At 39.5% G+C, this 23,566-nt stretch overlaps 2 protein-coding genes and 1 pseudogene across 3 annotated transcripts; 2 read left to right on the plus strand and 1 right to left on the minus strand.

Moving 5' to 3' along the window:
* The first annotated feature begins 1,086 nt into the window (after positions 1–1,086).
* Positions 1,087–3,036, plus strand: LOC122659456 (pentatricopeptide repeat-containing protein At5g66520-like). Its single transcript, XM_043854565.1, has one exon. The coding sequence runs from the start codon at positions 1,087–1,089 to the stop codon at positions 3,034–3,036; it is 1,950 nt and encodes a 649-aa protein (XP_043710500.1).
* A 1,929-nt stretch (positions 3,037–4,965) lies between these two features.
* LOC122659457 lies at positions 4,966–8,509 on the plus strand (annotated as a pseudogene).
* Positions 8,510–10,199: 1,690 nt separating this feature from the next.
* LOC122660470 (probable serine/threonine-protein kinase PBL7) lies at positions 10,200–14,806 on the minus strand. 2 transcript variants are annotated; one of them, XM_043855783.1, is made up of 7 exons: positions 14,233–14,806; positions 13,803–14,053; positions 13,190–13,572; positions 12,868–13,000; positions 12,369–12,458; positions 12,125–12,281; positions 10,200–10,211 (listed from the first exon to the last, which is right to left on the minus strand). In XM_043855783.1, exons 1-7 carry the CDS (start codon positions 14,726–14,728, stop codon positions 10,207–10,209), a joined length of 1,515 nt encoding a protein of 504 aa, XP_043711718.1. In that variant the 5' UTR covers positions 14,729–14,806; the 3' UTR covers positions 10,200–10,206. The 2 variants fall into 2 exon arrangements, with proteins under 2 accessions (XP_043711718.1, XP_043711717.1); XM_043855782.1 differs by lacking the exon at positions 10,200–10,211 and having other exon boundaries at positions 11,657–12,281; positions 14,233–14,803.
* Positions 14,807–23,566: the final 8,760 nt, after the last annotated feature.

The raw sequence follows: 23,566 nt of genomic DNA on the forward strand, positions 1-23,566 counted from the left end.
ATGTCTCAAATTAACGGACTGGACCAAAGTGTTACACTGTTTTGAACGTAGGGGTGAGTTTGCAATTATAAAAATTAAAGAGGCTATTTGGATAAATAGGAATTTTCAGGGGGCATTTGTAAAAAACCCAATTTTTTCCATATTTTCTGCACATCGGCGGGATAGGCACGGCATTTTGTTTACTGAGTGAGGGTGCATGTGTCTATGACATTTTCCCAGAAAAAGACAAAAAAACCGCATAACCCTACTCGCTTTCTGGTAACACGCGCTGTCTCCTAGAGAACAACTAAACCAGAGAGCAAATAGAGAGAGAGAGAGAGGAGGAGGAGGAGGAGGAGAGGACGACGAAGGAACTGACGAAATGCCCAGCAGCGCCGGCGACTGAAGCCAAATTTCCTTCCCTGCGGCGATTCCTTTGTTTCTGAAACCTGAAACCATGCTGCTTTGTGGCGACTGAAGCCATTTCCCTTGCAATGACTCAATAGGTATGCTTATGTCTCATTGTCTCTTGTTTTTTAAAAACATTACAGAATGGCATAGTTTTTTTCAAGGTGGAATTGGATAATGCTTGAAGGATTCCATTAACGATCTTGGAGATCCATCCTACATGCTTCAGCGTTTTATTCAACTGTGTCACATTTTGCCCATTTACGTATCAGGCATTCAAGCTTCCCAGCTTACTTTTGAGGATTTTGTTATTGATGGAGCTCTTTACCCCATATAGAAGAAAAAGGTGCTAAGTTGTATGTTCAGTATTCGTTTTTGCTAGAACTTTCTCTTGATTGAATTTCTCAATGAGGTCCTGGCTTCGTTGTTTTCCCTAACACCAGTGTATGAGAAATGTTAACATGTTACATGAAGTTAATTTTTTAATACTGTAATTAAGTTTGATCAGTGTTAGGTATGTTAGTTAATAATCTCTTAATTTATACGAGTTTGCTGTTTTTTTTCTCCGTTTGGCGCAATACTCCTTTTGGCCGTTCCCCTTTTTACTAACTATGCACTATCTTCTACTGTGAAGAAGGCGGTGAGAACCCGATGAGAGTCTATCGATGACATAAAAGCACAGAGCCCACCGGATCTCGAATGGGCTTCAAATCCAATATCTGTGGCCTCTCATTAACGGCCATATTCCATATATGCAAGTCCATTGCAGAATTCAAACAAGCGCACGCCGGGCTTGTCGTCAGGGGTCTACCTCACACTCCATCATCCTTACGACCCGTCATCTCCTTCTCTGCTCTTCACCCATCCGGGGACATAGATTATGCCCTTCTTCTCATTTTTCAAGCACCAGCGCCAACCATCTTCCTCTTCAACACTGTTATCCGGGGTCTTGCACGTGCCCGGCGTCCTGATTCCCTCTGTAGTTCTGTCTTCTTATTGAAACGGATGGCTGAATTTGATCTTCCTCCTAATAATTTCACCTTTACTTTCCTCTTCCAAGCTTGTGCCAAAGTGGGCCGTGCCTCCTCAGACTTGGGTCAGCAATTCCATTCACTGGTAATTAAGAAGTCTTTTGGAATGGACGGGTTTGTCCGTAATTCGATGATCCAGTTCTACTCGATCTGTGAGAAACTGCAAGACGCACAACTAGTATTCGATGAAGTGGATGAATTGGACGTTGTGTCATGGAACTCTTTGATTGCTGCGTACCTAAGGAATGGTGAGATTTCAGGGGCTCTTGATGTTTTTGAGAAAATGCCAGAAAGAAATGAGGTTTCGTGGAATAGTCTGATCAGCGGGCTGGTGAGGGTTGGTTATCTTGATGATGCGCAACAGCTCTTTACCCACATGCCCAAGAGGAATCTAGTCTCATGGGTTGTCATGATCTCCGGATATGCTCAACATAGGCAGCCAATGCAAGCTTTGGCTTTGTTCCGGGAGATGCAACTACTAAACCAGGAACCGAATGCTGCAGTTCTGGTGAGCATTCTTTCTGCCTGTTCTCAGTTAGGAGCACTGGATCATGGGGTTTGGATTCATTCTTACATTCGAAGGAACCAAACAAATTTCGATTCTATAATTTCTGCAGCTCTCATTGACATGTATGCAAAATGCGGCAACATCAATCTAGCAATGCAAGTCTTTCATTCATCCAGAGAGAAGGATGTTTCTGCTTATACAACAACCATTTCTGGGTTGGCACTCAATGGCCAAAGCAAGGAAGCACTTTTGCTCTTTGAGCAAATGAAGAGTGAGGGTATTACACTAGATAGTATCTCCTTCACTGCAGTTTTGTGTGCTTGCAGCCACATGGGTTCGGTGGAGAAAGGTTTCCACTACTTCAATTCAATGCTTGATGTTCACAGGATCAAGCCAGATTTGGATCACTATGCCTGCATGGTCGATCTTCTTGGCCGTGCAGGTTTGTTGGAGGAAGCAGAAAGGTTCATAGCTTGCATGCCAATAAAGCCAGACCATGTTATTTGGGGGGCCTTCCTTGGTGCATGCAGAATCCATGGGAATATAGAAATGGGTCAAAGGGTGGGGAGTTTTCTGATAGAATCTGATCGAGATCATGATGGACGTTACATTATTCTTTCGAACATTTATGCAGAGTCTGGTAAAGGAGATGATGCTGAGGAAGTTATGAGAACTATGCGAAGAAGAAGAATTAAACGGGTTCCTGGGAGTAGTTTGATCGAGGTAGATGGTGTTGTTCACGAGTTTGTAGCCGGAGATAGATCCCATGACAAGACTGATGAGATCTATTTGATGTGGGAAGACATGGCTAGGGAGATAAAGAAAGTTGGGTATACGGTAGGGACGAAAGGGGTCATGTTTGATGTAGAAGAAGAGGAAAAAGAAGTTGTAATTGGGTACCACAGTGAAAAATTGGCTCTGGCTTTTGGATTTCTTTGCACGGAGCCTGGATCAATGCTTCGAATTATGAAGAATATTCGAATTTGTAGGGATTGCCATTCTGCTTTTAAGCACATTTCTATGGTTTTTAAAAGGAAGATAGCAGTTAGAGATAGGAAACGGTTTCATCATTTTGAGGGAGGGTCTTGCTCCTGCATGGACTACTGGTGAGAAAGTTACCTATTTTGGAGTAGAATGTACAGAAGCTCACTGCATGTTTGGCTCCCCGGATTAAGGGGGGAAGGGAGAGGAAAAGATCCAGATATTGAATTTGAGGAGGAAACAATTATGTAATCAGTCCAGTTGAATACACAAAGATGTGCACAAGGATTTTACAATGTAATTGAGATGCGCTATAAGAGGAACTATGGTGTGGAGAAATAATTCTTTTGTTATTGAATTGCTACAAAACTTGGGATTAGTGATAATCAATACAAGGTATATACAAGTATTCAGGAGCTGAATCTTCTGGTTTTGGTTTCCCTAATTGATCAACAAAGGCAGGGAAAAGGGCATCTATAAACTTAATTGTGGTTATGTACTACAGGAAAGAATTTAATGTAGTACTTCTTGATCTGTTCCTTTTGTGTTAAAGTCTTGTCAATTGAATACGATGTGCTTCCCACCATGTGGGTTGGGTTAAGAAGAGTTTAGATTACTTGTGCTAGTGTCTGATATTCATAAGGTCAAACAGGATTCATATCACTGAGGATGAATCCTTGATCTTCTGGCCTGCATACGTTAATGTTAGGAAGTGTGGAGGTTCATAGCCTGTATGTCTATGTACAGTGTCATATGCAAGCCCACTCAGTGCATGTTGGACCTTTAGCAGTGCAGATATGGGTCAGATGGTGGGGAGCTATCTAAGGATGCTATGACAGGCTTTACATTATATCTTCAAACATGTATGCAGACCCTGGTGAAGGGTTCATTCCTTCATGGTGAAAAGCCTGAGAAAATGAAACTCCACTTTTCCAGACCTTATGGCCAAGTGAAAGATGACTGGTCCCACGGGGATAGATTTGGTGTGGCAAGATTTGGTCAGAATGATAAAGAATTATGAATCAGGGAGGAAAGGTTGGAGACTAAGGAAATGTTCTCCAGGAGGCCAATCTGTATCAACTCAGGTGCAGCCTGTTAGAAGCTCGAGGAGAACCACCCCATAACTGTAAACATCTGATTTTGTTGTTACTTACCCATTGAAGCATATCTACATTGCCCATAATAAAATATAGTTAGATGATCAAGTGCATGAGAAAGTTTTGTCAAATTAGGAAACCACTTGGGAGTAAAGAGATTAGCAGCAATCAATATGAAGCAGCAGAAAAAGAGTTTAAACCAGTTAGTTGATGTGGTAGCAAACAACTTGACCATAGCAAGCAATAAGTAACTCACTCAGGTGCCATGTAGCCTGCAGCCCCCAGTGCCGTCGGTATCTGGCCGCTGATTGTGTCTAGGCCCATCTTGGCCAATCCGAAATTGGAAGCCCTGGCCCTGAAGTTATGAGCCAACAGGATGTTGCTGCATTTGAAGTTCCGCTGGATGACAGATGGTACTGCATGCTCATGGAGAAACTCTAGAGCTCTTGTGCAATCGAGGGCAATCCTCAATCGGGTCCTCCAATCCAACGGCTGATGTTGGCTTCCAATCGGATGGATGTGGTTTTGCAGACTACCATTGTTGGTGATCCTTTGCTCTGGGCAATCCAGTTGTCTTCAAATCTCAACTCTGCAGGTGTTTCTTTGCCTTCGACGAAGGTCGCACATCTGCTGATTTCTCACATGGGAAAATAACGTTCCAAACACATGGAAGTTTCTTGAGAAAGCCTTGGCAGGGAAGGTCGTACAGCCGTTGCTTGTTCTTGCTCAGCTCTCTCGCAAGTCTGAGACTCATTCTTCTTTGTTCTTGTGTTTGTGTTTTGGTTTTCATTGGGATGAGATTCGACATTAAAGTTTTCATCTTTTGAATTAAAAGGTGGCTAAATCCTATGAACTCTTCCCTTTATGCAGGGTCATTCCTAGTCGACTGTGCCAGCCAGCAGCATAGAAGCTCTTTATGGAACTCCTTAAGAGATATGCCTTTTCATTTCATCTCAAATAAATGGACAAAATTTTCAAAAGTGAGTTTTTCGTCTTCTTCTACTTATTTTACTTTCTCAAACATAAATGAGAAGGTCAAGAGTTGTTGATCACTGCCTGCTACACAATTTCATTTGCGTTACTTTCTCCTCGTTAGTAAGAACCACTTCTTCCTTTTTGTGGTTTCCCTTACAGAAATATTATTCTACTGTAAATATCATTTTTAAGAATCAAGTAACTACTTCCCAGAAGAATCACTCTGGAAAAAATCAGATCCCTGAACAGAATCAAGGGCTGATTAAAGAACCACAGATTCCTAATCAGAATGGAGATCTCGCAAATCGGAGGAAAAGAATGTGTTCATTCTAATTCAACCAACATATTTGCCAGATATAGGCAAATATTGCCCCAGCAACGACCCATTTAATTGGTTTCTCCTTGTGTTCTCATTGTGGATGCAAATAGCAGAGTGTTTAGCTTATGCCACTTGCTATCAGTTTTAGTTTCAGTGGAAAGAGGAGAAGGATGAGCAATTGGACCAAAAAGGGACAGGCCTAACGTAAAAAGTAGACTTATAATATCTTTACAATTTATTGTTTAGTTGCTGCGTGGGTAGATAATGCCATATTGTCATGTCTCCTCTTGAGAGGGTAGTTGTAGCTTTACATGGCTTAACAAGTCATAGTGCTAGCTTTATGACCCTATATAGAATGGAAAAGTACAGGAGGATTCCTCTTGGAAACCCCAAGTAGTTCGGACAAAAGCTTTGATGACAACATGCAGCTGCTGACGATGATGAAATCAATGACTATGATGAGGGAAAAAAAAACTATTCTTATTATAATTTATTAAAAAGTTGATGGTGAGGGAGGAAATACACTTGAAGTTGGCCAAGTTATTGAACCCATAAACTGGAAATTTGGAAAGAGATCCATAGGTTAGAGCATAACTCGTGGAGGCTAGAGTATTTCAAAGGGCTTAATTCTGAAAGATGCTTGTAACTAGCCCCTGATAATTTAGTATGCTTGCTACTACTGTTCAGAATGAAATAAACATATGAACAATCTTATCAGGGTCAGAAATCTATACTCTGCTGTTCTACACCAAAATTTCTGGTGATACTGTGCAGTGCACGGTTAATTGCATCCATGACCTACATTTTCTCATATCCTTTGCTAACTCTATTACTGAGATGGGACATCTGAATTCCATGCTAGAAATAACTGAGATTACCAAAATTTTATTTGGATATTATTCAAAATACTAAAGAGGTTTTGGAAAGGGTCCTGATCTGATAAAGGGGATTGGACACATGATTTTGGGCTTTAACCATCAGAGTGGTTTTGGGGAGGGGGGTCTATGCTAGTATAATGTGGGTGTATATATTAAAAGTTGTTTCTAGGTTAACAAAAAAGAACACTCAGAATCCTAATTATCCAATTTAACATGCTATTTCAACTGTTTACTAGGATAAGAACAATAGACTAAAGTGTCTTCAGATTGGAGGTTGTACAGTAGGAATCAACTGATCCAGTGAACATTGCTTGGGTTCTGAGCCATCCAGTGTCTCCTCCGTGGCTTTCTTTTGTACCTGCAAATATGCAAAGCCACTTACAGTCTTAAGTCATCCAGTCTATCATATTATGTTGAATGTTTGGACAACGTACAGCAAGACTCAAAAAGAGATCCCCCCCCCCCCTCGCGGCGGGTCATGATACTATTGGATTTAATTTATATATATTGGAAAAATAAGATGTTTTTGTGAAACTGGTAATAGGAATAAGAATATGCTGCTCTTTTGGAGGATAATTCATGGCTTAGCTCGTTATTCATTCTTATACTTTTTTCCTTTTTGGTTGGCAGGAGGAAGCTCTCCAGCTACACTTCCACCACCCCTGGCTGCCTATGTGAGCTTCACAATAACCTTTAAACTTGATAGAGCCTCGGAATGCTTCCTCAACCTGGCTGGCCCAGCCTTGGAGACCCTTGCAGCAGGTTGCCTATGGCCTTGCATGCCGATTGTAGCCTCTTTGTGGACCCAGAAAGTCTAAGTGTTGGAGTGACTTTCTTGTCTTCTCTGCATCTCCGACAGTCTTCCATCACAATAGTGATGCAGTTGTTCAGCTCATGAAGAGCTGCTTGGCAGCTACACTTGGCCTGAATGCTTCACCAATCTCCAATTGTTCTGGTGTTGGGGCACTTCTCAGTCATGGCTTTGGCCATTTCCATGAAGGCTTCTCCCCTGTTGCCCCTGGGATCGTCTACTTAAGAGATTATCAGTCTATCAGAGAGATCATGTTCATGACAGAAAAGATACTATGTCTTTTGATGCAGTCTGTGAGAGAAATAGCAGGTGAAGTGCTATTGAAAGAAAAAATGGAGAAATTGAAGGCCAAGTATGGAATGAGATATGGCCAGGTTTCAGTAAAGGTTGCAGCTTCACTAGGGGCTTCATTGGTGTGGTTATCTGGTGGCTTGAGTCTGGTTCAATCCTTGATCAAAGAAACTCTTCCATCTTGGTTCATATCTGCACATGGGTCAGAGCAGGAAGAAGGGTGTAGGGGAATGGTGGCAATGCTGAGAGGGTATGCACTGGCATACTTTGCAATACTTTGTGGAGCATTTGGTTGGGGTGTTGACTCAAAATCATCTGCCTCAAAGTGGCGGCCAAAGATCCTCAGGGCTCACTTAGAGTTCCTGAACTGCTCTGAGTCTCTGACTACCGAAGGTTGGGGAGCCTTCCTACACAGACATATCTTCTTTAAATAAATGTGCATGAGAATAAATTATTTGTCATGCAGTTGGCTAGGATCATTATTAAGAAAAACGCTCAAAATCCAAGATTTGGCACGTATAGCCTTCGTAACAAGATTTCAGTTCTGAACTCAATTGAGAATCAGAATTCAGAATCCAAACCAAACATAGCCTTAATTCGTTGCAAGTTTAATTAAATTTCTCTTGGCCTGGGTTGTGATTCCAAACCCAGGTCTAACCATGAATTGCATTTTGCGCAGGAGTTAAATGGGATGGGATGGGGGGGGGGGGGGGGGTTGGGGTTTGCGGAGAGGGATTAAGAAAGCTTGAATCTCTTGATTATATCAGTTAGAGTTATAAAAGAATCATGGGAAAAAAAACTGTCCGGGGGTGTGGCCTACACCAGCACTTCCATGAGTCTATCTCTCTCTTTCTCATATGAAAAGACACCTCTGGCCCATTGTTTTGAGGAGAGAGAGACATGAGAATGCTGGTGTAGGCCACACACATCGAACAGAAAACTACTTCCCAAAAATTATAGAAGATACAAGATTTTTTTAAGAGATGAAGTGATCTAACTAAGGTTGTGTTTGGTATGCATTCCCATTCTCAAATTGCAGAATGCATTCTTGACTAAGAATGAGAACACAATTTGTACACTTGTTGGCTAAAATGTGTTCTTGTTTTTAGAATGCATTTCAGCATTTCTTAGACAATTCCCAGGCAACTTAAGTATTGAGAATTTGGTCAAGGTCAAGAGGATTTGCACTATCCATAATCAACCAATATCTGCACGTAAAGAGAGAAAATAGAGGGAGGAAGAGAAAAACAAAGAAAAGTTCTTCAAGTTCTCCAGAACGATCGAGGCTGAAACCTGAAACAAAACAAAGTTTATACGGTCTCTTTTGACTTCATGAACGTTCTTTACCAAAAAAAAAAATTCCTATAAAAGCCACCTCTTCTCTCCATCCCTTCAATGATTTTACTGTACACAAAACAAAGGAATCAGGTAATAAAGCTTTTCGTTTTGGGTTCTCAAGAACGACCGGGTCGAGATCGTTCCCAATGATCAGGGAAATAGAACAACTCCTTACGTCGCCAAACAACACTGTCCATGATGTGAAGCGGTTAATTGGGCGGCGATTCTCTGAACCATCTGTGCAGAACGACGTGAAACTCCGGTGCTTCAAAGTTGCCCCTGGTCTTGGCGACAAGCTCATGATCGAGGTGAGTTACAAGGGCGAGAAGAAGCTATTCTCACCTTTCGAACGTGAACGCGGAACACTGAATGGATTAAAAGCCCATTCCAGAATGGGCCTCGTTCTTGGGCGTGTTCCATTTTTTAAGAATAAGAACCCATACCAAATGGTCTTTTTGGCATTCCGAAATTATTCTAAAGGACTGAATTAGTAACTCTACAAAGAGAGAAGAGATGGCTGCACGTAACGGGCTCTTGATGTTTTTGAGAAAATGCCAGAAAGCAATGAGGTTTCGTGAACCCCTAGGCGCAGCGCAGTTGGTAAGGGACGAGGCCTAAGGAAGCTGAAGGTCCTGAGTTCGACTCTGCCTTCTCCCCTTGGGGCCAACTGCAGGAAACTCCCTGATGAACATGAGCCCCCAGTATCTCCCTGGGAGTAGTTTGATCGAGGTAGATGGTGTTGTTCACGAGTTTGTAGCAGGAGATAGATCCCATGACAAGACTGATGAGATCTATTTGATGTGGGAAGACATGGCTACGGAGATAAAGAGAGTTGGGTATTCGGTAGGGACAAAAGGGGGTCATGTTTGATGTAGAAGAAGTGGAAAAAGAAGCCGTAATTGGGTAACACAGTGAAAAACTGGCTCTAGCTTTTGGATTTCTTTGCACGGAACCTGGATCAATGCTTCGAATCGTGAAGAATATTCGAATTTGTAGAGATTGCCATTCTGCTATGGGTGAGTGGTAGCAGAACGTACGTTCTGTAAACTTATTTCCACGTTTTTAATAGTAACCGTTGATTTGCAATGAGATTAATCCCAGCCATTCAATAAATATCCATCTGGTCACCTATTACTGGCTGTGATAGTTTCTATGAAGTAGGTTCAGTTATTGGATTAAGCAGCATGTGCTCTTTTGCCAAAAATTTGAGTTGAGGTGCAACCCTTCTTTCCGTCAGACGAAGAGGAGACCACCACCGGTACAAACCAAGCCGAGCAATTGCAGGCTTTTCCATTTTCTCAACTCTAGAGGACTGAAGAGCCCTCTTTTAGTATGATGTGTATGACATTGAAAACGGGAGCAATAACAAGTGGAAGATTTTCATAAAAAATTAATAATAATAACGAGTGGAAGACAGAGAGAAAGGTACTCTAAATTTCGTGAAGAAGGAAAACCATGGATTTTTTTTTATTTAATGAAAAATCATAGAAACACAAGAGGATTATTGATATTCGAAATTTCAGTTAGAATAGAACATCAGAGGCTCTGGGATTTGGAGCAATCTCTGGGCGACAATAAATTGCTTTGAACTTAACCTTTCAAAGTATTCCGTTCTGGGTTACACCTGATCTACTAAACCCATTACAGAATCACCCCAAGGAAAAAATCAAAGAAAACTGAAGAAGCTCATGTTGGATTTGTGGAATTGAATAGAGATTGGATTTTAGTTGAGAATAAACATTATTAAACCCAAGTCAGAATGCCTTGAAATTCTCGGTAAAAATATAAAACCAGTTAAGGAGCGTTCTTCCAGCGACGGTTTCGCAGTAGATGAGTTCAGAAGAGAAAAAAATAAAATAGGGTTATCTAATGATTCAACGAAGAAGATGAATCACGATTCATGATGGGGTTTAGCAGAGGATGACCTACTGTTACCGTAACCCGTCTCCAATAAAGTGAACTGTTCAACGGTTCAGATTTTATGTTATTAAATCGAAGGTTAAGAATGAAGAACGTCTTGCCAACACGTATTTTGACACACACACCGCGCCCATTTAGCCTTCTGCTATTAAGCACATTTCTATGGTTTTTAAAAGGAAGATTGCAGTTAGAGATAGGAAACGGTTACATCATTTTGAGGGAGGGTCTTGCTCCTCCATGGACTACTGATAAACAAGTTACCTATTTTGGAGTAGAATGTACAGAAACTCACTCCATGTTTGGCTCCCCGGAGTAAGGGGGAAGGGAGAGGAAAAGATTCAGTTAATGAGTTTGCTGAGGAAACAATTATGTAATCAGTCCAGTTGGATACACAAAGATGTTCACAGGAATTTTACAATGTAATTGAGATGCGCTATAAGAGGAACTATGGTACAGAGAAATAATTCTTTTGTTATTGAATCGCTACAAAACTCGGGATTAGTGACGATCAATACAAGGCAGGGAAAAGGGCATCTATAAACTTAATCTTGGTTATGAACTACAGGAAAGAATTCAATGTGGTACTTCTTGATCTGTTGCTTGTGTGTCAAGTTTGAACAGTTCTGAGCAATTGAATATGATAAGTTTTGGTGTGCTTTCCACCATGTGGGTTGGGTTGGGTTGTGAATAGTTCAGATTACTCGTGTCAGTGTTTGATATTCATAAGGTCAAACAGGATTCATATCAATGAGGATGAATCCTTGATCTTCTGGCCTGCCTACGGTTTTGTTGGGAAGTGTGGAGGTTCATAACCTGTATATGTACAGTTTCATATGTAAGCCCACTCAGTGCATGTTGGACCTTCAGCAATGCAGATATGGGTCAAAGGACAAGATTTCTTATGCAATTGACTAAAGGTCTGAGTGAATGCCATCATCACTGAAAGTCTGAAATGAATGGAACATGAAACATTTACCTTTTCTATGGTTGAAATAAGATATTTACTTGGAATCAGTAATTATCAGTGGAAGTACATTCTGGTATTTTTGGCTAGATTTGGGTGTGGTACTGTAGTCTTCCAAAAAGGGACAATTATTTTCGAAATAATTGTGGATACATGAAAACAAAATGGTTTATCTGTAGATAAACTGGTCAGTATCAGAACTTATTTGACTACATGGTAAATCAAACCCTGAACTACTGATGTAATTATATGAAGAAATTATTACAGTTTCGCAAAGTATCTAAGCGGGTAAGACAAACTAGTGAACTCTCAATGTAAGTAAATAAAGTCCTTCTTACATTCTTATATCTGAACTGCTCAGCTGTACATTCAATTATGCAGGATACCCACCCCATAATTATTAGCGAGAGCTTAGCTACCAGGACCTAGCACAGCACACATTACCTTAAGACTTGGATCATTTGTATCAGCTTCCCTTGACAAGTATTATCTTGGTGGTTCAGGCCCAAATATTTCTGACAATATTTTTTATAGGGCTCAAAATAATGTTCTGAAAGAATATCTGCAGAAAATGAAAGCATTGATCTTTGATGTTGCCATTGCTTACATACTTTTTGAATCAACATCTGGGGCTTAATATTTGGCTGTAAAATCTGGAAGAGGTTGAAGGATTAGTAGAAGAGAGGCTCTTAACCAGAGGAATTAGAGACTGCACAACATCAGCCATTAGAGGTCGGTAATCAGCTTCTGGTTGCACACAGACAGCAGCAATTGCAGCTACCTATAACATCAATGTGGTAAAAAGTTAGAAACTGAAGTTAGTTGTGGTTGTGGTATAGTATTGATGATAGTTCCTGAACCAATTAACCTGAACCAGTTCCTTCTTTGAATACTGTCCGTGTAGAGCTGGATCAACCATTTGAATGACTTTCTCCCTGTTGGTCAACCTCGGAAGAGCCTGATGTACAACAATTGGATACCACTTTTAGCTTAACATCTCTGGCTTGAAAGCACAAAGGAAGGTGAGCAATTGGAGAGACAAGTTCCAGTGCAGAAGTTTTAGCTCTTATGGAAAACTATTTTTGTTCACTGAACCAGTGGGTGCTGGCCTTCATGCCCTGATTGATAATCACTAAACATGACCAAGTGGGCATCAAGAAAAGATCAGAAGATGGTGGAGACTGTCTTTCATGGATTTGAGATCCTGGGATTCAGATATTGTTGCCGGGTTGCTATCTAGAGAGTCCACACCTAAACCTTTACTGTACCGAAGGCATTGGTATAACTTCATACCACTGCTTTGACCTTAATACATGCAAAAGGAACTTTGAATCAGGGAGGATAGGTTAAAAGCTTTTGTTACTAACCCAGGTGACTAGAAAATGTTCCCCAGGAAGCCGATCTGTATCAACTGGGGTGCGGCCTGTTAGAAGCTCGAGGAGAACCACCCCATAACTGTAAACATCTGATTTTGTTGTTAGCTTACCCATTGAAGCATATCTACATTGCCCACAAAAAAATTTAGTTAGATGATCAAGTGCATGAGAAAGTTTTGTCAAATTAGGAAACCACTTGGGAGTAAAGAGATGAGAAGCAATCAATGTGAAGCAGCAGCAGCAAAAGAATTTAAAACCAGTTAGTTGATGTGGTAGCAAACAACTTGACCATAGCAAGCAATAAATAACTCACTCAGGTGCCATGTAGCCTGCAGCCCCCAACGCCGTCGGTAACTGACCGCTGATCTTGTCTGGACCCATCTTGGCCAATCCGAAATTGGAAGCCCTGGCCCTGAAGTTATGATCCAACAGAACATTGCTGCATTTGAAGTTCCGGTGGATGACAGCTGGTATTGCATGCTCATGGAGGAACTCTAGAGCTCTTGCGCAATCGAGAGCAATCTTCAGTCGGGTCCCCCAATTCAATGGCTGATGTTGGCTTCCTGTTGGATGGATGTGGTTTTGCAGACTACCATTGGGCATGAATTCAAAGATGAGAAGCCGGTGGTTCTGGTCTGCACAATAGCCAAGCATCTCCACCAAGTATGGAGAACGCCACCGGCTTAGTAAGTCCACCTGTATGGTCAAGTACATGTTGTAAAGAACCATTACATCACTATCTGTTACTGTTATAATTCTACTCTTTACAGCCATTTAAGTCTCCATAAATGTGGATTGAAGAGGTCCATAAAACAGAGAGATGCCAACCTCACACAGTCATGCACATGGAACTTAAGAAAATCTCTGTTTCCTTTGATCAAATTAGAGTAGGAGGACACTTGAAAGAGCTAAGGAAGCCACGTTACCTCAGTTCTGAACCCACGCTCTCCTCTTCTGGCTTCCTTGCGGAGCATCTTGATTGCTGCCACAGTTCCATCACTCAGTGTTGCTCTGTAAACAACTCCATAAGCTCCACTTCCTATCACATTCGCTTCTTTAAATCCTTCTGTGGCCAATTCAAGCTCTTTGTAGGTGAAAACTTGAATCCCTCTCCCTTTGAGTTTTCCTGAAGGTAGAAGACTTGAATTCGCTCCTTGAAGGCAACCACGCTTCACCTCTGCTTTTCAGTTCTCACCATCAAAAAGCCAAAAATGATTAACAAATATTGTTTTTCAAGAACACAGCAAGATTTCTTTTGTGTGTGTGTGCGTGTGAGGGGGGGGGGGGGGGGAGGGGGGTTGGAATTCATAAAATCCAGACATATAGTAGAGTAGAAAATTGGGATTGAGTGGTTACCAGGGCTAGCACCGAGGTCTAAGGAAGTGCGAAGAGCGACCTGGGGAAGATTCTTGTTGTTGTTGTTGTTGTTGTAATTGTTGCTTCTGCTGCTGCTGCTGGTTGTGGGATTGCCATGGGCAGTGGTTTTGGTGGACTTGAGCCTCCGGAGAAGTGCAATGAGGATAATCACAGCAACAAGCAAGAGAAGTGAGATGATAATGGGAATGACTACGATGAGGGAGATATCCAATGCTCGAAAAGTGTGGTGGTTTTGAGGATTTGAGTTCAGGTGATGATGATGCTGCTGCTGCACAGTAAGACCTGGAGGAGGAGCAACAATAGAACGAATCCCCATAAGCTCCAGAAATACAGGAACAAGGATAAGGGCAAAAAAAAAATTATAAAATAGGATTACAAAGAACAGAAGAAGAGAGACAACAATAGAAGAAGAAGAAGAATGAAAAATGGGTTCAAATTTCAAAGTGGATGAGAGTGGTGGATTATATGACCCCATATTTGGGGTTTTGTTTCCATTCCTGGGATCTCAACCTCTCTGTACACCCACATGATTCCACACTTCTTCACATGCTCTCTCTCTCTCTCTCCTGAATTATATGCTAAGGCCTTTGGACTTCATTCGTCCCTTCTTTTGTATCATGTAGAAAGGTGTCTCATACAAAATAGATATTAGATTGAAGGGAAACTCTTCTCAATCATTTTAGTAATCATCTGTGGAGCAAAAGGTTTTGATATCATGTTAAAAAATATATATAATTAATCAATCAATCAATCATTTTAATCATTATAGGAGTGGTTCCATAAAAAAATAATAATAATTATAGGGAGAATGTTCTTGTGCCGCAGCGCAGGCTATGTCCAGGCACATGGGCCTGCCACTCAATGGGGTAGAGTGGTCATTGCGTTCACCCCCATGTGTTTGGGCGCAGCCTGCGTTGCGGCATAGTGAACAGCGCCCCATAATTATATGTCAAATCTTTAGATATAATTTGGAAGGGAGAGGGATAGGCAAAACCGCCAGAATGCACTAAGCTAGTGGGAGGCACCAATGGACGCGTGGGACGGTAAATCATGCAGAGAGGCAAGGAAGTCATTTCAAAGGTGGGGAAGACAGAGATAGACACAACCGATGTCAATTTCCGATATACCAGCAGTGTGTCCAACCTTTTTCCCTATTTGTAATTACATTGTTTGGTTTTTTTACTTTTGTGTTCCATATCTGAGCTTTATATGGAATAGAGTGGAGTAGTGAATTAAAAGGTATCTGAGGACTGAGGTTTGTTTGGTTTCTCTTAAAATAACAACTATAACGGTGAAAGAGTGGTGACAGTTATTGATCGTTTTATATGAGAAAAATGATCATCTCACCAGTCACCATGTGCAGAGAAAGTATAAGGTTATTTGAGTAATTACAATTAAACTCATCTAATTTATTTTAAGGGTGTCAATGTGTACCCGAGTATCGAATATTGAAACTGTTTTCGTATCGATTTATCTATATCAAAATCAGTATGAGATATCTGTACCAAGTCGGTATTTGGTGTATCGATGTGGATATAATACTGCAATTATACCATACTGTATCGACACTCTAATTAGAACAGAAAAACTCATTTTCAATTGGGTAAATTACACATCACCCCCTGGTTTTCAAACGAAACTCAAATCACCCCTTGGTTTTTGAAAATACTCAAATCACCCTTTGTATTAGACCCCAATATGACAAATTAGTCCCTACCATTAGTTTTATGCTGTTAAGTGATGATGTCAATCGGTTAAATAAATTTAAATCCCTAAACTACCCTTGACATCCAAACATAGATTTTGAAGGATAGTATTACAAATTTAATTATAATGTTTTAGTACAAGGGTAAAATAGTTCTTTCATATCAATAACTAACAATAAACTAACACCGTTACTATAGAGAGCGACGAACGAGTATTTTCAAAAACCAGAAGGTAATTTGAATTTCGTTTGAAAACCAAGAGGTGATGTATAATTTAACTTTTTCAATTTATACAATAAGGGAGTGAGAGTTAAAAGATGCCATTCGTTCATCCTAGAGTTCAATCACAATGTGAAATCACCACTAGTAAAAAGATTCTCTTTCAACATAGTGTGAGTAGAATACAAGTAAATTTTATGGGCAACAATAAAAATCAGAAAGGTGACATAAAGTTGAATTGCAGGACGGAGACATGGACCATGTCCCTAAATAGACATTTCGTTAGGAATCTTGTGTCAGTCAGGTCTGTGGCTTTATATCTACCTTTTCCGGGTGACTCAAAATCTCTCCTAACAGCTCATTGGTCTTGGCATTACATCTGGTAGACTCGTACAGATAACTGGAGATGAGTGTGAGAGAGCAGAGTATATGATTCTTGATTGTGGTCCTGCACTTCTTCTCTTTCTCTCTCTTCCCTTCTCTGCACTCTGTATACCTCCACCCACCAACCTCTATTTTTACTTTTCTTTCTTTACTAGTACTCTATTTATTATTCCAACCACAACAATGCTTTATCTTCTTGTTGGATTGGAAGTATCCATAATTGGGTAACTGGGTATAACTGCAGGACAAGACTGACTTGAGGTGAGTTGAGTTAAGATTACTGTTACTTTTAGATCTATGGTAGATTCAAGTCTAAAAGACATCTATAATGATGTGTTCTACCATTCTAGCATGCTTAGACTATTTTTGTTGTTTTATTGATGTCTTGAATCATGTGAAGGAATTGTTAGTTTCAAATGAGTTTTTAAAACAATTTAAGATTTAAAATAATCATAAATTATTGTTTAAATAAAAAATAAGTTTCATAACATCTTGTCTCTTCATTTACTTGTTAATTCAGTTTTTCTGAGACTCTTTATGTCTCCCCATGAATGCTTCTTAATATCTTCATTTGCAAGAGATTAATTATGTAAAGTTTGTTTTCTTCTGTTCTTAAAGCTCCTCTTAATTTCTCATCTTAAATACTTCTCTTAATTCCTCCTCTTAAAATGTCTTCTTACGTATATAAATAGAAGAGATTTTAGCCTTTGGAGAATAAGAACCAACTCACTTTGTGTCATCCGTTTGCATATGTTATTATTTATTCTCTTTACTTTTGTTGAGTTTTGAAAGTGATACTATTGTGTGTTTTTCTTTTAGTTTGAGCACAACCCTATAGTCCTCGAGGGAGTCTAGTAGTTGAGTGCACAATTACTAGGGGAACCAGTGGACTATTTTATCTTGGAGGTTGATTCCCAATACTCCCGGTTGCACCATAAGGGCGTCTACGGTCTTTAGGACAGTGTCAAGTGACATGACTCAACTCATCAATTTTTCTAACAGGTTTTTGAAAGAGGCAGTGCAAGTAATTGTTTGAAAGCTTTGACTATAAAAGTAACTTTCTACTCGTTTAAATTTAATCTCTCAATATTCTGACAGATAATTCCCACAGCAACCAATGAACCTGAAGAATTATAACAAAAGCAATTTGATACATTATACACCCCAAAATATTTTATAGTCAAGGATAGGGTATGAACACATCCATTAAAACTAACAACGGGGATTCCTAGTTACGTAGTACACACAAATAGTGTGTTCCTCTACAGGATTGGAACACTCGAACATGATCTCCATCAAATGCACCCTATCCAATAACTGATCCCAAGTTTGAAGAAGACGACTCTTTTTCTCTTTTCAATTCTTATAGATGAGTTAAGTACAAAAATTACAATCTAACGGACAAGATCATGTCAAGTGGTGTGACCCTAAAGGGTAGCCTTTAAGTTATCCTTAATTCCACTAAAGGACGACACTAGAATTAGCTACAAAATGATAGAAATATATAATAGAATACATCTCATGGAGATCAATGAGCATACGATAACAAGAGCGAAAGCGGTAATGACGTACTTGAATCTATGGTTGTGGAAGAACAATCAAGTCCTCTTTCGAATCAATTCTAAATGATCTTCATTGCGCATGAACTGCGACGGTTTGGTCTACCCTCTTTCACAACACTTTAGGTTTAGATACGTTATCACTTAATGGGTCAGTGACAACTATTTATAGTGGTGAGGGTAGGACCATCCCTTCAAGTAAATTAGGGTTTCCTTCTGTGAGGATCCGTTCCCGCCGCGCCGCAACGCGGGGGCTTTGGGTGCTCCTCGATGGAAAGAGAAAGGGGGGATCTCTTGATTTCAATTATCGAGGGATGGGGGTTATGCAATTATATGGAATGGATTCACCACCTAGGGTTAGGGCCTAGGACGCAGTTGGTGTAGACTTGTGAAGGGCTAAACAATTCCGTTTGGTTTGGTCAGAGATTCGGGGTAAGTGGTCAGATTATGAGAGTGGAAAGGTGTTAGGCACCCACCTCGCCCGGGTAAACCGATCTTCCTACTAGATGCTTGTTTGCGAATATTGTCCCTTTACGAATTCTCTATACCAACATGCATGGCTATATAATGATGTACAAATTGCTTAAATAAAACTAAACTACATTATACTAACTACTATGTATACTACACATGAATATTTAATAGTCTACATTGTGTCAAAATCAATGGTTAACGATAGAAATGTATACCCGTACGCTAAAACCAATATGATTATGAAAAATGCAAGATGGAAAGAGTCCCCCGACTCAGGTGGAGACAAATGACTGACTTATCCTCTGTCGGATAGAGTAACGACTTACAAATCAGATTTATCAAAGTCTTATTTACAATAATTATAGGAAAACAACCAACTGGGGAAAAATCCAACGTCGTTGGGGTCACACATGTGGTGGCAAAATCGATCAACACGCAATGGACTCTTTCACATGCAAGGTGAGATGCTTGAAACAATACCACTTCGAATATTCTGTCACCTGCGGTGGCAAGATAAGAACCTCCAAAGCTGCAATCCATCCAAATAGTCAATGGTGATTCCACAAGTTTAGTAACTAGCCCACTAAATGGAAACGTAATCACTTAAATCATAAAACCCATAAATTTGGATTACTACTAAATGCCCATGGGTTTAGACTTGGATACATACAAGAAGATGAGTTATTTTAGCATTTAATAGGAATAATTTCTGCCTAAGCCCATATAAGCAACCCACTATAAACCCTAACAGTCAATATGACAATGTTACAGTTTAACAGTTATCAATGTGAGTACATTCTCTTTATGGCAATCATAGAATGATATTATCAAAACTTGTTCTCAATCTAATCTAGGAAGTACTGTACACTTTTATATTAGAGACAGTTTTATACTTCTAACCATTCCCAAAATGGAAAACATTCTGAAATATGGCAATATCTAAATATAGCAACATACCAAACATGAGAGTTCATGAATAATTTATTCATGATAGCAATAACCCACTTTATTTCAATAAATTTTTAAAAAAAATGCACTTTATCAGAAAATGGATATATAGCATGTAAATTCAAAGAAATATTATTTTTAACTGGTGTTTTCGTGACATTTTGAATCATTAGGTGTGAAAATGTCATAAATAGACTATATGCAGTGTCTCGTGATGAAACCAGATGTCACAGAAGAGCATGTCAAAATTTCTCATATCAGCTCAAAAGTCACAAAAACGATAAGTTTATAGCATATAAATTAAACGAGGCAATATGAAATTCATCTATTACCCAAGGTAAGATAGAGTTCTGTCCTACAAACATAATGGGACTATAGAAATGTGTACTCCTAGGTAGGATAATATTCTGTACTTTTGTGAGGACAATTATATACAATAAATGCACCAGTTAAAAGAGCCAAAATCAATTCATATTTGAATCGGATCAAACTAGTTTGAACTAGGCCCAAAACAAAATGATCAAACCAGTGAAATCCAATAGTCAAATGTCATGAATATATTTCATAAATCATTTCAATAAAATAAATCAACATTAACCGATTTTTTATTTCACTTAAATAAACGGTTTGTACTCTATCCATTTATTGTCTTCATAATTGGATTTCATTACAAAAAAAAAAAACTTACGATGAAAGTAGTTTATAAACCCACGATATTATAACAGACACTCTTCTTGCAAGCTTGTTGGTTGGAAGCTATAGTAAAGGTAGTTGTCTCCAAACTCAAATGGGAATGAACATAAGGCCCAGCCCATGAGAAACTTAAGGTCATAACAAAATTTTTTCGATGAAAGTGTAGTCACACAAATCACACACCAATCCCAAAAGGTTAATCGACTTTTAGGACCATGAAATGGCGGATCTGTACAACATACACCACACTCACACACCCAATGTGGGCCTAAACCCACACACCTAGCGCACGCAACATGATTTTGTTTCCGATGAAAGTGTAATCACACAATCCACACATCAATCCCAAAAGGTTAATCGACTTTTAGAACCGTGGAATAGCGGATATACACAACACACACCAAGGTCATAACCAATTACAGGTCCTTCATGTAGCCTTTGAATAAATAAAAAATAAGACCCAAGCCATAGAAATAATAAACAAAGTGGATTAATAAACCAGAGTTACAGTCTATCACCACCACCATATAAAAAAATCCTTCACCTGCACCACATTATTCTTCTCAAAAGACTCACCGTCGCCCCTGATTTCTTGAGTCCCTCTTTATTTTATTATTATTATCATTCATTTGTTTTATTAAAACAATCTTAAAAGGACCAAATGATTCTTAATATTTCCCCAAAATGATGGGTATATCCCCATCTTCTAGCTTTGAAGATTCAATGAAATCCCAACGGATTTTGCCCATGGCCGATGCGCTGCCGCTGCTACCCACTAGAACGATGGCCGCTTTGCTGCCTGCTGCAATTTCTATCCGATCACCGATAGTGGCGATAAACCCCCCCCCAAAAAAAGGGGTTTTCTATACTGCAAGTTGTAACCATGGCCGCTGCATTTTTTATTAAATTAACCGGTGGCCAAAACTGGTTGCCATTGGCCCATCAAATACCGATGAGAGAAAACATGAATCTGAAGATTCATTACCATCAGATGCAAGGGATTAGTGAGGCCTTAGCCAATAGGCAAAACTCACGAGCTTTACCTACAGTTATCAATTGCAGCCATGGCCGCCAACTAAATTTTATTTTTACTGATTCAACCAAGAAAACACTATTCCAGCCCATTGATTCTACTATTTTCAACTATGATACCATTGATAGAAATCTATAGCAGAGTACATCTTATGGAGATCAATGAGCATACGATAACAAGAATAAAAGCAATAACGGTGTACTTGAATCCATGGTTATAGAAGAATAATCAAGTTTTCTTTCGAATTCCTTCTGAAGGATCTCCCTTGCACACGAACTGTGTTGATATGGTCTACCATCTTCCACAACACTTTAGATTTTAGATACATTACTCACTTAATGGGCCAATGATAACTATATATAGTGGTGATGGTATGGATCAACCTTGCAAATAAATTAGTGTTTCCTTCTCATTACGAAAACAATACCTTAGGTCCACACGTGAAAACTAGGCTCATACCATTAAGGTAGCTCTCAATATCAACACCACTAAACCGATTTTATTAAAACAAAATTGAAACTATGTTAGCCCATATTATGAAAATCTTACACGAAATCTGTGATTGAAATCATAGTACAACTCTGTATATCATGTAATCCTATTGCAAACCAACTACATTAGACAACTCCTTGTAGCTAACATAAGTTGACTAATACAATCTTACTCCAATTATAACGCTTACTTAACTTAAAGAATCAAATAATAATTAACTCATTAAAGTAGCAACAAGCATCTTTCTTAAAGATACTAGGATACCAACCATTAGTTTCCTAATATAATCTGATCGCCATTAGAAGGGCTTGAAGCTACCACCACCACAACCATTACCGAAATCAGGCAGGTAGGCGGAGGAAGACGACCACCACAAGGGTTGCCATTAGCCCCGACCGAGTAGTCCCCATGGGGCAACAAGTAACTGAGGGCTCCTTAGAGCTCTTGGTTTGTGCAAGCAGCAGCCTCATGGTCACTGGCCGTGATCTAACCCCCCTCCAAAAGTCATTTTTTATTGGACGCCAGCCATGGCAGCAAAGCCATGTGGCTTGCTACCCACAACCAATCGGCAACTACAGTAGTAGCAAGCCACGTGACCCACACTGCCCGTGGCCTCTCCCCGCCATCTTAGTATCAAAAGGGAACTCATAGCCACCATGGACTTGGGTTCCCTCATCCTCTTCTTCTTTTTTAATAAGAGAAAATTGCTTCTCTCTCCCCTTGATTATGCCTTAATGATAGTCCCTTCCCCTGCATATTGAGTAATTTCTCTCCTCTCCTTTAAAATCAGAAGATTCTATCAACCGTACCCATTCTATGAAAAATCGCTATTAAGTGATGGCATCACCCTAAATGTATTCAATTAAACCCCAAAATTTCCTTATGTTTGTGATATTTCAATAATACCCCTATAACAAGAGAGTAAATGAAAAGAGAACTTCAAGAAGTTCTCCTTCTTCTTCCTTCGTTCGAACACTTCGACGGTAACCAAAGCTTGGTAGCAGGTATCTCCGGTGCTGTTCTTCCTCATTCAAACACTCTCCAGCGGTAATCTTGATTGGCAGAGAGTTGTAAACACATTGTCCACCGATCTCCTCCTAAACAAACGAAGACCTGAAATGGTGCCATCCATCTCCTCTGAAGTTCTTCTTGGGTTGAAACCTTTGGCAGTGCAATCGTTTTTGCAACCTCTAGTATTTACGAAACTGATGGTAAGGTTTTCCCCTTGATTCCATTCCTAATGAATCTCAATTTTTTATATAGACTTTAGGATTTAGATGTTTCATAGTATTGATAAATCCCATCGAGAAACCCTAATTTTTGGGGATATTTGTTGTTTCAATTCAAACTGAAATCAAGAAGCTTTGCTACATCAAAGGTGAATTTTTTTGAAAAGATAGATTGCTACTACACACGGTTGGATAAGATTTTGACTCTTCATTTTTCTTGTTTTTTTTTTTTTTTTTTTTTTTTTTTTTTTTTTCATTCTACTGTTGTGTGGATTCCATTTGTAAGCATATAAAGTTTCCATTTTTCCTAATTATTTTGTATAACTGAACATAACACTTCAACTAGTATGCAAGATGAAAATTGTATTTGATAGAGTATAGGAAAATGGATAAATAGGTAATGTACTGGTATGCTTCCATTGTCTTCTAGTTGTCAGTTAATTTATATGTAAGCATATAAAATTTTTGCAAGCTTTTTTTTCTTACTCTAGGTCCTCAATTTATATGGGAATAATGATATTGATATATAGTAATTTAGAAATGTAGATGCAAGTTCTTTCATCATTTCCATAAAAG

This window comes from Telopea speciosissima, chromosome 4 (assembly GCF_018873765.1).
Source record: "Telopea speciosissima isolate NSW1024214 ecotype Mountain lineage chromosome 4, Tspe_v1, whole genome shotgun sequence".
Classification (NCBI taxonomy): domain Eukaryota; kingdom Viridiplantae; phylum Streptophyta; class Magnoliopsida; order Proteales; family Proteaceae; genus Telopea; species Telopea speciosissima.

Coding starts and splice junctions, on each gene's coding strand:
- LOC122659456 (XM_043854565.1), top strand. CDS start 1,087: ATGGGCTTCAAATCCAATATCTGTGGCCTCTCATTAACGGCCATATTC.
- LOC122660470 (XM_043855783.1), bottom strand. CDS start 14,728: ATGGGGTCATATAATCCACCACTCTCATCCACTTTGAAATTTGAACCC. Junction 14,054..14,232: donor AGACCTCGGTGCTAGCCCTG/GTAACCACTCAA, acceptor ACTGAAAAGCAG/AGGTGAAGCGTGGTTGCCTT. Junction 12,282..12,368: donor CAAAGAAGGAACTGGTTCAG/GTTAATTGGTTC, acceptor TTGATGTTATAG/GTAGCTGCAATTGCTGCTGT.